The sequence below is a fragment of the Quercus lobata genome, chromosome 12 (assembly GCF_001633185.2).
Source record: "Quercus lobata isolate SW786 chromosome 12, ValleyOak3.0 Primary Assembly, whole genome shotgun sequence".
NCBI lineage: Eukaryota > Viridiplantae > Streptophyta > Magnoliopsida > Fagales > Fagaceae > Quercus > Quercus lobata.
This window is the reverse complement of record NC_044915.1, coordinates 13280710-13295841: the sequence shown is the minus strand read 5'-3', so window position 1 is coordinate 13295841 and position 15132 is coordinate 13280710. Positions and strand designations below refer to the sequence as shown.

At 34.3% G+C, this 15132-nt stretch overlaps 1 protein-coding gene across 1 annotated transcript; it reads right to left on the bottom strand.

Moving 5' to 3' along the window:
* Positions 1-5392: 5392 nt before the first annotated feature.
* LOC115972038 (flavin-containing monooxygenase FMO GS-OX-like 3) lies at positions 5393-13272 on the bottom strand. Its single transcript, XM_031092175.1, has 7 exons — positions 12606-13272; positions 11989-12059; positions 7042-7194; positions 6634-6716; positions 6345-6480; positions 6070-6243; positions 5393-5760 (listed from the first exon to the last, which is right to left on the bottom strand). The coding sequence occupies exons 1-7, from the start codon at positions 13189-13191 to the stop codon at positions 5548-5550; spliced, it is 1416 nt and encodes a 471-aa protein (XP_030948035.1). The 5' UTR covers positions 13192-13272; the 3' UTR covers positions 5393-5547.
* Positions 13273-15132: the final 1860 nt, after the last annotated feature.

The following is a 15132-nucleotide window of genomic DNA, read 5'->3' as shown; positions in this document are numbered from 1 at the left end:
GGGCCCCACAATAGAAATTCAGAAATTTGTTTTTAATTCAGCGTTTGTTATTTTAATATTATTAAATTATTTATTTTAATTAGATTCATGTTTATTTTTATTTTTTTTAATTTCCTGAGTTGGCTTTTTTTTATTAATATAAATGTTGATGTGGCATTTTAATTGCTAACATGGCATTAAAAAATGCCAAATAAATTTTTTTAAATATTATTTTATTAGCCACATCAGCATTTATTGTGCACATAGTGTATTCTGTTTGCCACCTTAGATTTTTCTATTACTGGGTTGACGGTAAGGACTAAAATAAAAATGATTTTCTGAAATCAGAGATTGATCTAGAAGTGAAATCAATTTAGGGACCAAATCGAGAATTGACTCAAAATATAAGGATCAAATGTGCATTTTCACCTTTCTTTTTCCCACTCTTCTTATAACTTTTGTTTGTGTTACTAGATTTAGTATTCATTGTCTGGCATTGACATCTAGTTGGCATAAACGATATTACTATAAAAATAAAGTCAAAATAGCATTATTTTGTGAACAATAATACTACATATACAACCTTTTATATGAGGTAATGATTGAGTTTGTTGGTGATATCATTTTATTATTTACTCTTAATAACACGTCACTATACGTTGTCAAAAAAATTGTGCCTAAAAAGTTCTATTTTAGGTGCAAACTCAAAAAAAAAAAAAAAAAAAAAAAAAAAAAAAAAAAAATATCACAATTGTTGTGCATTATGTATGAAAAATGAAAGATACGACTTGAGAGGCTTACTCCAAGACCATTTCCAAAAGAGTATCTTGCTACATGTGCTACTTCCACTCTTTCTGGAGTAGGCGTGTAAACATCTTGAATCAAGTATTGAGTCGAGTCTACTCCTAAAGTTCAGTATATATTTCTTCATTTAATTTTAATTTTAATACGGGTTGAATTCAAGCTTATCATTAAACTAAATTATGTGTTTATGCCTAATTTATTTTATTTTCTAATGAACTTGAATTTTTTCACAAGATACTTAAGTAATTTATCCTTTCACCTTATATAATAAATATCATGACTAACAAATTTTACCCTTAACAAATCTAAACTATTAACAAAAAATTATAATTATATTCTATTTGAAATGATCAAATATATGGATTTTTGTTATTTGAACTTGATGGGACTGACAAACTTAACCTCCCTGAACGATCCCATCGAGACCAACGAGGACATCCTCTGAGACGAACTAACCACATGTTCATATCACTGACAAAAGTAACGAAGCCATTCAATGCAGCCAATAATGTCCTGAGCAGTTACAGGACCAGCTGTACAGACTGTTAAATGCCTCATTAAGGCACACATTATTGAGCATGAGGCGTTACCAAGAGAGACATTAAAGCCACATTAACAACCACAACAACTAGGGGTTGTGGAAACATATATAAAGCCCTCACAGCACCAATACAAGGTACATAGACACACCTAGAAGCACTACTAGTTATTTTGATACCTTATTATTTCCTAAAAGCTTTCTTATACTGACTTTGACATCAGAGATGTTGTGTAGGCACCACACTGGTGACCACCTTAAGGGAGCTGTCTTACCATTTTCACGGTGACACAGACGAGGACTCAGCTTCATCTAGATGCACTTACAACGACTGACGAATCTGCACTTCATCAGAACTTAATAAATTATATTCATCAACATAATTTTTACAAAAAACAAAATCCAATATCAAGTCTATATAAACATATCATATTATATACACTTAAAATCAAGCAATATATCATGAGTTTGATCACAGAGACATTATTATGTTTGAGTTTGATTCATTTAATAGTCGAGCATAAACAATGACTTACGTCTAGTTCATTTGCTATATAAAAGAAGACAAATCATTTTTTATTTTTTATTTTTTATTTTAAGCTACACCCAAACTAGTCATAAATAGTTTGGTTTATTTATAGCCTTACACTGGTGTATTTTATTTATTTATATTTTTCCTTTCATTCTCCTTTTTGTACTCATTTAAATAAGACATAAGTCCATGAGGCTCAATTTAGTGTAAATTCCATCCAAAATTAGTAGCACACATTAACCATTCATTTTGGGAAATTTTTTTATGGAAAATTGAAAAAGTTGTCAAAACAGTTAATTACTTTTTCGTTTTTTCATAAAAAAGTTTCCTAAAATGATTTACTAATGTATGTCCTAAGGGCACATGTTAGTAAATTCCAAAAAAAAAAAAAAAAAACCAATTAAGCTGTGAACTACTCAACAAATATATACTGACAACAAATCTGCCTTTGTCAAGTTCACTTGCCTCGCCATCTCAAATCACCGTGCAAACACCAAAATTTGACTACTTTTAGGAGCCGATTTACATGACAATAGAAAAAAAAGGCAACCTAAAACACTTCCCTACGTGCTCTTATGCACCAATGACAGTACTCCCACGTGCCACTCTTAGACATCATTCGCTCCACCATGCTCCACCAGACACTTTGCCAATTTGGCGACCAAAACCAATCGGTGATCGAATCCCCAAAAATTAGTCATCAAAATCCTTTATATACGCCAGAAGAAGATACCCACGCACCACCAACTAAGCCACGAGAAATTATATGGTCCTTATGATGAACTACGTCACTCGTACCATTCCATGAAATGACTTACATCTGTTTAAAATTGCTGAGTCAGCGTATGATTAAAAAGAAAAAGTTAAACTGACTCAGCAATTTTAAATAAGTGAAGATTTTTTAATGGAATGATGGACCAAATCATTCCTAAGCCACACACCTTGTGTTGGTCAGAATTCCAATCGGGCACTACCATACTTACAATGCACCCTATGCATAAATAAAAATTTTGCCACATCATTGAACTATTGACTTTCTATGATCATTAGCCTGCCCTCTAACATTGAATATGATTGTTGACCAAGTTGACCTTTCCCAAGTAGCCTATCTTGCTTCATTTTTTTGAATAGATTCCGATTTCAAAGTTCGTTTTCTCATATAATCTCCTAAACCCCTCATATTGGTTCATTTGGGTCTCGTATATGCGAAATTTGCCAACCCACTAACAAATTCATTCCACATTGTGCCTAATCTATTATTCATCAAATCTGTTCATCACTTTCAAGGCATCTTAATGAGCTTATACTCCAAACTCAATGCACCATCAAGTTTCTATATACCTTGAATTTTGGGGAGAGTTTTAAGGATATTAATTTATTTTGTTTATTATATAATGACCCAAGATGCTCAATTTATTGTAAAGCCCATCCAGGGCTAACCCTAGACCCTACAACTCCTATATATACCTATTAGGGTAATTGTAATTTAAAGCATAAGAATATCAAAGATGTAGTCGTCTAAGGAGTCCCACCGTAGAAATAGGTTATTACTTGAACCTTGTAATTTCTTATGTCCCCCTTCTCTCTTCAATTTTCATCTACAATATTTTCTATTTAAATTTAATTTCAAGAGTAAGAAAGTACGTTATGGTTTATTTGAGCCCCCCAAAAAAAAAAAAAGGTTTTTGATACTTTTATTAAATTACTAAAAAATTAATGTATGTTTAAAGAACTAGGTTACCAGCGCAATCTAGTTGGTTTTAATTGTCGATGCACAAAATGCCTTGCCACTAACCATAGATTTGGGTGATTTTGTTTTTGATGATCCCATTTTCTTGAATTAAATTTTTTTGTTTTTGTTTTTGTTTTGTTTTTCTTGACTATGGGTCCATTTGAATTGAGTTTATTGTTGCTGAAACTGAAAACTGAAAACTGAAAACACTGTAGCAAAATAATTTTTAAATGTATAAATAGTACCGTGAGACTCATTTTTAATATTTTTTAATACGTGAACAGTGTCAGCATAGTGCGTGAACAGTGCATACACTGTTCATAATAGTAAAATTTGTCTCCCAAAGTCAACAAATGCGGCCAAAAAAAAAAAAAAAAGGAGAAAACATGCTTTGGAGAAAACGCAGACGTGAGACGTAGAGCCCAAACGCCCCTATGAGTGTTACTAGGTTATTAACTTGAATTTGTTTGTTACTATTTTGTTGTTGCTATAGTACATATTATGTTTGGTGTGTTTACCGTGGTAGATCATGACAAATGAATTAATGGTCATAATGAGTGATCATACCATAATATGGTGCACTCTCATATATGTAATAATTCCACTTGGTGAATAGTGTTGTTTCACATACGCATTTATTAGTAAGAAAAGTGACTTTTAGATAAGGTTATATAGTTCTTGGTTAAAGATATATTTATCCACTAACAAATTAATATGCCCTTGTCAAGGGGTATTAATTAGTAGTCTATCAATACTATAAGTTTCATTGCATTTGGATATGATTAATCTCTTTGCAGGACATAGTTCATTGCGTCTGGATGATCAACACTTGACAATGGAATCAAAGTAAGGTTCTAACATAATATGTTTACAAGAATTGTGCTAACCATGGTCATGTGTTGGTGGTGGTCTTGAATCACTTCTAACATGATTAAGAAGTGATTATATTGAAGACGATGATGATGTTACGGTGTTGGGGTAACCGTGTAGGTAGTAATGGAATGGGTAAACACCTCTTCAAGGCAAGAAAGGTGACGCCAAACTGAGTACTCGACCAAGTGGCATGGTGACTCCCATGCAAGACATTACTTGCACCATGGCATTCCTGGGAAACAAGTTTGTTGCAATGGAATGCATGAATTCAAGAACGGAGCTAGGACTTGGAGTTAAAGGAGTAAAAGTATAAACAATATTTTTTTGAAACTCCAAATAAGCATTAATTTAGAAAGTTGCGTGTTGTCAGATGCGTATGAGTGTCCACTTAAACTAGTTAGAAATTTAGAATTGGCTTAGGAATTTTATATTTTATTTTATTTTTTGTTTGTCTTGCGTGGGTTTGTTTTGGGTATTGTTTGGACTTAAGTTTGCTATTGGTAAATTTTGTTGTTGGGCTTGTTAAATTTATTTTAGATTTTAGATCAATAAAAACTTTTATAGCCTTTAAAAAGATTAATAATATAGTTGAGAGGGCCAAAGTGCAAATTTATTGAAACAAATGGCATATATATATATATATATATATATATGGGTGTGTATGTGTGTGTGTGAATCAACTTGAAATATATATGCAAAAGATTCATGCATGGCTTATATCCCAGACTTTGTTCACGAACATGTTATTATGGCAGAGTTTGGCCTATTTAATGATCAATCTTAAACCTAAGCTTACACTTGACTTCTTTGCTAAATAAATAAACACAAACAAAGAAAACAAATATATATATATAAATATATATATATATATATATAAACATGATTTTTATTAAATTACTAAAAAAATTTAAGTATGTTTAAAGTAATCCCATTATTCAATTTCAATTCAAAGGAACATGTTTTCATTATTCTTAACTTACATTACAACTCCGAACAATGACTAAACCAAGGGAATAGAAAACAACAATAGAAGGCTGACTGGGGTTCTAGCAAGTGCGATATAGTGGAAAAGGGTGTCTTGAAACTTGATTACTGAGAGACGTATCTGTCACTAACTTGATTTGGGGTGAACTTGATGAAACCCTTTTGAGCTTGCAAAACCAAATGTTGATCTTCCCATTCATCGCGGTAAGACCGAGGTTGGGTGAGTCTGCGCTTGAAAGTGTCATAACACATTTGCTTTCTCCATTCTTCAAATGCAGGACATCCACATTGACCTGCAAGCCATGTATTGTACCCTGCCTAGAAAATAACATCCCAAATAAGATTTCTCCTCTAACTTAGCTGCTCTTTTACTAATAATCAAGGAAGATTTTACTAGGTGCAAGTCAGTATTGAGACACCCTTATGGTGTGCAGATTGCTTTTACGAGGTGCAAGTCAGTATTGAGACACCCTTATGGTCTGTAGATTGCTAGTTTGGGATAATTTAACAATGTTTATATTGAAAATGGGTCATACACCACCATACTTAATGCGGGCATGAAAAAAAATTAAATAAGGAAAAATGAAAATCCGCCACATTGTAGGCTTTTGACTTGACCAAAAATACCTGGATATTAGCCACACGATGAGTATATCGCTTCGGCGTGCCAGAAGCTTCAAGTGATGTGTAGAAGGTTTCAACATCTTCAATCATCTCCTCTTGTGAAGGAAGCGTGAATCGATTAGATAAAACACCAGCTATCCACTTGCTTTGTAATTCAAATATGGGGAAAGGAATAGTCTAGCACCAACAAAATACAAAAATTTACTTCCACCATGTAATAAGATTAGATTAAAGATCCAACCATCAACAAGGGCACACTAAATTAAGTAGGGATAAACCTGATATGTTAACCCAACAAAGGAAAGCCAAGGGGCCAAGGTTGGTGGAAAAACATGCTTGTACAATGGCCCCACACGGTTGTCATCCACAGTCACGACACCATTGGTTTCAAGAAAAGGAAAATGATACTTGTACCTTAAAAAAGATAAACCACTTTTAATTACCATATATTTAATGTTTCATTTTTGGTTCATTCAGGAATTTTGCACTCAATATGAAACTTTGTGTAAAGGCAATTTGGGTCGTAAATCAAAGCTAAGGCAAAATTTATTGGGGTATGCAGCATACCCTGTACAATGTAGAATGATGTCAGCAATGACAAAACTCCCATCTTGAAAATATACATAACAATCTTCATTGACACCTTCTATCTGCAATGGTTGAATTATGGTTAGTACATAGTACCTCAAATTAGCCTTTCCCGGAGTCACAGAAACATACCTCTCATCCCTTTTTGTTAGTCTTCTATTACATTTCTAAATGCCCCAAACAAAATCCTTTTTTAGAAAATATACATATACTTTCTTAACATACCCTTTACTTATTTTTATATGAAAGAAGATTGTGAAATAATGTTCCCCTAATAAGTAGGAATATCTAAATAAATAAATAAAAATTTAAAAAGTTGGAGGAAGTACTTGTTGACTTCTTCTAATAGCCACTCAGTTTCACCGTGGGTGAGGACTGAGGACTTACCATAGGATGAAGCCACATATTATCATAGGCAAGTTGCTTTCCAAATACACCATCTAGGACCGTTCTAGCTGCAATGTGGACTTCTTTGGCCACTGTCGCTACTTCCTGAGAAATATCAAATGCACTTTCTGAACTCCCTATCACAACTACAACCTGTAGAAAGCAAGAATGGATAAGGCAGGCTAATCACTTGTGTGGGGAAAGAATTGAAACCGAGAATATAATGAGCTGTAAGTGGTAGGTCCTAATTACTGAACATTGTTTACATACATGACCTCAGTCCCGACTCATTGCCAAAAAACATGACTGGTCTGCTAAATTTTAGCTCAGTATAGCACTATGCAGATTAGTTATAAAAGTAATATTTAGTTACCTAGAAAAAAAAGGCATGCCATATTCAGGGGCAATGTTAAATTTTCAGACTGTGTCTACCTTAACCAGTTTCAACACATTTCCTAATAAGCTAATATCAGATGAATAGAATTTGTTTCGTTAAGTAAACTAATGGAATTTTAAGATACTTAAATGTCTAGTCTAGAAGGAGAGAATTATTTAATATGGTAAGATTCAATAAAAGAATTTGGCTGGCGGCAATACTAAACTTCCCATCATGCTTTGCAGAGTTAAATATGGAGCAACAAAATTTATTGAATGGAGTTTTTTCAGGCAAAATATATGATACAATAGATACAAGGTCCTATGATAGCAGAAGATATTCCCCTAGTAGGGAGTTAAGGAAATATAGGTGATTGGCTTTGATCAGATAAAAGGTCTCATGTTCAATTCAGTCTAAAAAAGTATTATAGTGCCTCCTGAACAAGCAAAACAGGATTATAAATGTACAGCGCGCCTCGTCCTTATCGAGTTCTTGACGAAGTAACAATTTTGTTCACCAAGTTAATTTATTCAAAAACCTAAGATAAGATTACTTGTATCTGTGCAGAAACATGTATATAAAAAATATATATATTTTAAGTGAGTTTTCATATTACTACTGTAAGGGCACGGTTTGATCCCTAAGCTCAAATGGTGAAAGGATTTAGGCCCAAAGAGCCCAATACAATGAATTTGTAGAAAAAGGGTTAGAAAATTAGGCTCTAATGAGTTGGACAACAATTATAGTGGGTCCAGATAACAAGAAAACAAAGATAAACTGGTTTTATCCAAAGAAAATTGTCCTCAGCTCAATCCGAGGAGGTTAGTTCTTGTATATATTTCTTTTGAACTTGATTACAAGTCCAGTTCTTATTGCTACAGTGTTTTCCTCTCAATTTTCCGATCCTCTCCCTGTAATGAGATTTCTCTCCTTTATATTGCCATCCCTTCCTCTATCTCAACCCTCCACGTATAGATCAAATGGCTAGCTTTTATCCTTGTCCCATCAGCACTTTCCTGAAACTCTTAGTGACAGCTATAAGGTTGAACATCACTATTCAGGTATCATTTCCACATTAATGCGGTCAGAGAGTTAGCTATAGAGCATTTAATGCGATGTTAGCAATTTTTCCTTAGATATTTCTTACCTTCTCCTTCGTCTAACTCCTTCCTGATGCTCGTCCTTTCCATTAAAACTGCCTTGAATGTTGCCGTTGATGTCACGTCAGCCCTTCTGACCTATGCTCTGTTATGCCGAGGATTCATTTGTCCTTGGACCACCTTCTAGAACCCTTACGGCCAACCACCTTCCTCCATTCACTAGCCTGTACCTCTATATCAATGTTCCCTTGTCCTCGGACAACTACGTGTTCTAAGACAAGGCCTAAGGCCCAATATACATTTCTGGGCCTATCCTCTCTACAACTACTATAATCATCATATTTTATAATTATAAAAAGGATTCGGTTAATATATACCCTCAGGACATACATTAATCATCCATTTTGGATAATTTTTTTATGAGAAATTAAAAAGGCTATTAAAACAGTTAATCACTTTTTCATTTTTTTATAAAAATTTCCTAAAATGGTTTATTAATATATGCTTTAGTATTAGTGATGCTAAAAAACTATATTGCTATTTTTAGCACTATCAATACTTAAAAGCACGCTACAATGTTGGAGACAAAGCTAAAATTTTTAGCTTTGGAGCTATAGTAAATTGTTATCAATACCAGTTACTGTAGCTCAAAGCCAAAAAAAAAAACTACATTTTATTTGGCACTTTCTTCATTCATTGTCTTCTTCGTTTCTCTCTCTTCATTCTCTGTCTTCTCTTTTCTTTTCCTCTGACTCAAAGTATCAGCACTCTCTCTTCAAGAACTAGTCTTTGAGGACAAGGTTGGCTTGGACAACGGCCAGGGACAACAACTTGGATGGTAGGTATCAGTGGACGGCCAAGGATGACAATCAGGGACGACGGCTTTGAGGATGAGGTTTTATTTTTTTATTTTATTTTTTATTTTTATTAAATCAGAGTTGTGGTGGTGGCGGCAAGTGGTAGTTTGTTGATGTGAGTGGGTTGTTGAGGTGGGTTTGTGGTGGTGGTGGTAGTTTTTTATTTTTATTTTTTTAAAATTAGAGTTGTGGTGGTGGCGGCAGGTGGTGGTTTGTTGATGTGGGTGGGTTTGTGGTGGTGGTGGTTGATGAGCTAGAAAATTCCCGTCGTCCAGGGAACACACTGAACTGTTAGAGATATGTTAGACATATTAACCCAATGTAATAGGTCCAAACTCACTCCTACTTGTACTAATAATCTAGGTTTAATCGTCTATATATACTCATGTTATGGTTCATTGTAACACAAAATATACAGACTATTCAATCTTTCTCTCACTTTATATTCTTAACATGGTATCAGAGCTAAACTTCATTCTTGACAGCAAAGAAGTTTCCCATGTGCACAACACAGATCCATCATAGTGTCACTGCTTGCCTATAGATTTGGACTCCACGGTTTCACACAGCTCCCACAGAACCACCGTTGCTGTCTCGTTGTCATGTCTCTAATCTCTCAAGCATGTCGTGCCTTCCCTTTCAGATCTGTGCAAATTTAGCTTTCGATTGACAAAACCAACCACACAAACGTACTCCTCGGCCTCCCATGAGTAAAACCCAAAAATCTAGTGACCTATCAACTCCGCACATGCCGCCACGCGCTTCCATAGTTTTCACCAAAAATCACATGTGCCGCTTTAGATTCATCCTGCTCAAATCGCCTTACAGTCACAAGCACTACCCTGTTGGCCTTGATGTATGCTGATTTGCATGTGGAAGAAATCTGGCGGTCATCCGTTAATTCACGTGCCTCCACGCGCCGGCAAATTTCTAGCCTTGCCTCCACATGCCCATAGACACCTCATGCACCATACACGCACTAGAAAACTCACTAACATCAAGACTGATGTCATCTTGCCACGTCATTAGACATGCAAGCATAGCCACGTCAGCCTTAATCCATGTCACTGACATGTCATCATACGATGTCAGCGGCTTTGCAGCCCAATCCGTGACTCAACCCAAACCATATAGACCGTTGACCATGTTGACTGTTGACTTCGACTTATTGCATTGACCTTTGACCAAAAGTCAAAAATTTCAAAATGGCCTATCTTGCTCAGTTTTTCGCTTAGATTCTGATTTTTGACTTCGTTCTTCATTTGAAGCTCCAAAATCAGTCAATTGCACATTCTTTATCATGGTTTCTTCAAAGGCATTCTTCAAGGCATCTCCAAGGAATCTTTTCATACTTATCCAATCTCAAGCCTTCATCGAGCGTCCGCCTTGAGTTTGAGGGAGGGTGTTAGAGAAATGTTAGACATATTAGCACAATGTAATAGGCCCAAACTCACTCCTACTTGTACTGATAGTCTAGGTTTAGTTGCTTATATATATTCATGTTATGGTTCATTATAACACAGAATATACAGACCAAAGCTCCATAAATGGGCATTTATGGAGGATCCGTAATGTAAAGACAGTCTTAAAAGTGGTTACCGTTGGGAGGATCTTCTCTCAATTGAATCACTAGAAGTGTTACAACAGGAGCATTCAAGCCACCATGAAAGCCTCAACAGTTAGAAAGGCAGACCCCTATATAAGCCACACCAGACCTCAATCAAAGGTAAGATAGAAATCACTATTCATAACGCAATGAATCCATTAATATTCTCTTCTAGCTACTGACCTTGTGGCACCATGCCGACGACCTATCCGAGAGAAACATTTTCCTTTGTCTTGGTGCAGGGCTTCAAATCATCTTGGTAAACCCATCTGGACAAGCTCATCAATTGATGAATTTGGCTTTATTAGCGGTTGTTTTTGTCTTTTATTTTTTAGTTTTTTATTTTTTTTTAAATCAAAGTTGATGTGGGTGGGTTGTTGGTGGTGGCAGTGGGTGGTGGGTGGCTGTGACAGAAGGAAGAGAGAGAGAGAGAGAGAGAGAGAGAGAGAGAGAAGGATGAAGAATAAAAAAAGATTATTTAAATGTAGTAGTTGCTAAAATAGAATGTGGAGTGAGTTGTGAAATTGTAAGTTAAAATAGATAATGTAACATTTTTAGGTACTAAAAAGCTAAAAGTTTACATCCATTGATATGTATGCTTTAAAGGAACACGCTAATAAAACCTTTATAAAAATATAGAAAAAATTATATTTTATTTAACTTCCCTATGATAGAACTAATTAAACTCAAGATATATTTAAAGGTCTTTTCCAGATCGACCATGTAGGCAATAGAAACCTAAAACCTCAGAGTAGACAATAGGATTATAGGAACAATATATAAACACTAGTAGTGGTGTATTGACTGTATTTTATTTAAAACATAAAGGTCATATTTTAAAGGAAAAATCTATCGTGCGCCATGAGAATGAGATGCCATCTCTATTTTAATATAGCAAATTGGAATCAGTTTCACGTTAGATTTTAATAAATCTTTTGGTTTTAAATTTCAACTGCAAAAGCTGATATTAACTTTTTTGACCCTCAGATTCAGATATTTGGTACATACTTGGTCTTGAAAAGGCTCAGGAACACGATAACTGTGGCAATGTATTTGTTTCCCACGCCACTCATTTATTCCTGAAGGTGAATAAAAAAAAAAAAAAACTTACTCATATTATATACCATACAGTCATTTTATAATAAGATTAAGAAAATAATAATTTATATATATATATATATATATATTTTTAAAATTAATACTGTAATAAAATATTTTATACAATAAAATTTAGTTGCAAAAACAGTATTTTATCTAAAAAAAAAAATCCATACCAGAGGGTATAATATCAGATAGTATAAGTTTACAATCTTCTGTAATTATTTCTCTAATTTCAATTTTTTTTTTTTTTTTGAGAAACACACACATATATGGGAAAGAGGATGAGATAAGGGAATACACTTACACGCCATACCAAAACTGCATGCAATAGTTAGTGTCGCGGAACAAGTGATAAACTCCTTTTCAATATCACACCTTATTGACATGGGATAACTCGAAAACACTGAGTCTAATTTCATTTTATTAACATGATTAAACTCATTTTTATGCTATAATATTACGACGAACGTGTTTTACCAACTGAAATTGTGACTTAAAACTAAAAGTAGTGGCCGAAGAATTACCGGGAATACAGGCGACTCGAGGGTGCGTATAGTGGCCGATGCATACAACAACAGCGTCGAATATCTCCTCCTCTTCAACCACCGTTTCATTTTCGTATTCCCCTCTCAGTCTTAGTCTCAGTCTCTGTTTTGATTTTATTTTCCATTTCCATTTGAAGCCTTCTTCCTCTGCTACTAATCTCACGTGTACCACCTCTGTTTCAAACCTAATCAACTCACCAATCCCGAACTCGCGTGTGAAGTCTTGGAGATACATCATAACCTCGCGGTGACCCGGGTACCGTCTCGGATCTCTGTCCGGGTCGTCTTTGGCAAGGAACGGGTAGTCCATGAAGCCCATGGACTCTCGGGGGAGGTTGGTGCGGAGGGAGTGGTAGAGGCTGGAGTGGACCGTGGTCCGAGTCAGTTCAGGGTCGGAGTCGGCCTTCGGAGTGTAGACCCAGGCGCCACCAACCTGATCGCCTCGCTCGAAGACAACCACGGTGTGGCCCTCGCGGCGGAGCTCACGAGCAGTGACAAGACCGGAGGCTCCGGCGCCAATCACTGCCACGTGACGTGATATGATTGGCTCGGGCGTGGCTGACATTGGTACTTGGTGAGAGAAGAAGAATTCGAAGAAGAAGGGATGTAAATGAAGTCAACGAAAGCTACAATTGAACAGTTAAAGACCCAATGAAAGGAAAGGAACAAGAGTTGGTCGCGTGGCACGAAATGTTCGGGAAAGCAAAACATCGTGGACTTATTTATTTTTATTTTAGGAAACGTGGACTATATTTAAAACAAGTATTCTTTTATTTTTAATATGAAATTTTAAAGGGTTTTACCCGTATATTTAGTAAACTATTTTTTAAAATTTTTTAATGAAAATACTAATTAACATTTTTTCAATAGTTTTTTTTTTTTTTAATAATTTTTTTTAAATGAATGATTAAGCATATGCATCAACTAGACTCAATTTTAAAACATGTTTTGGGGATAAAACAGAGATGCAACAATCTAAAAGAGCAAGACGGGTACTAGCCAACACCAAATGAGTCAATTAGCTCCATTTAAAACAAGTTTTTCCTTCTCCCTTGTGTGTGTGTTTGTTTCTCACAAAAAAAAAAAAAAAAAAAATTAAAAACAAAAACAAGTTACATATGTTGTTTAAACTCTAAAAATATTGGAGTTTGTCATTAAAAAAATAAATTAAACATTAGAGTGGTATCATTGTAATGTCCGTTTTTTATGTTATTGAAATTTCATCCTTTTCATAAAAAATAAAAACTCTAGAATATTAGTTATCATTGTTTTTCTTGTCCATTTCAAGTCTTGTTTGTTCCGTCATTTTATAGTTGAGATTTTATTGTCTAGATTTTTTTTTTTTTTTTTTTTTGATAAAAATATGCAAATCCATTTATAGCATTCACATAAGTTTATGCAAAAATTATTCTCTATTTTAGAATAAGAAAATTTTTATTTTTTTCCTATTATAGCTTACTATTTTTCAAAATATCCACATAGGATTATCTATTACATACTCTATTTCATTAAAATAACATTTTTTCCTTAATTTTTTTAATCATTTTTTCTTTCCACACATAATAACCATTACCCACTCTCTTTTCTCACCCTCGAGAAATACAAAAGAAAAACAAATCATATTGTATAAGCTAAAGTGACATACATTTCCACAAGCATTAAAACAAAATCATATTTCGCATAAACAGTTCATAATCTGATATATGGGCAATTTTTGGACTTCAATGACTATATTTTGGGTTTTATGCTATTTTAGATGAGCGGGTGCAAATCCTCTTCTTTTAGATGCTTTCATGATTGGACTTCCGTTTTCTAAAATTGGTGGTGACATATTTGTAAATAACAAGACTTATGTTTCGAAATTCATCCCTCTTAGGTTTTCTATTTTTTGTTAGTCTCCTTCTCCCTTTCTCTCTGTCTCCCTTCTTTAATTCTCTCTCTTGGAGGATGATGGTTGTGTGTGAATGAGTATCAATGCTCTGTCTATAGGTCTCGTGATGAACTCAATCAATTATGGTTGCTAATTTGATTTAGTGACTTTGACAAGGCGAATTTTATGTGCTCTCAATGGCAGCTAGCATAGTCAAATGATTCCAATCGTTGCATAAATATAGAATATTATAAATACCTAAATCGAACCTTATAGTTAAGAACTTGTTTACAAACATATATTATGCTCCTATAATGTTTTGCCTGTTCAGTAGTCAAGCCTAAATATAAGCTTGTGTTTGACTTGTTTGCTAAATAAATGAATACAAAGAAATTTTTTCTTAGCTCAGTTCAAATCTTTTATGAGTTGTTCAATTTATTTACAACCTTATGCTCCTATAATTTTTGTTTTCTTTCTCCTTTTTAGTGCTTGTTAATATAAGACACGACTTTTCATCTCGAATTGAATTGTACTGTTGGTAGGTGTAAATGAAACAACGTCAGAGTTTTTCTAAGAAAAAAAATACATTGGTTTAAAGTACTAAAAAATTTAAGTATGTCTAATGCTATCTCATTA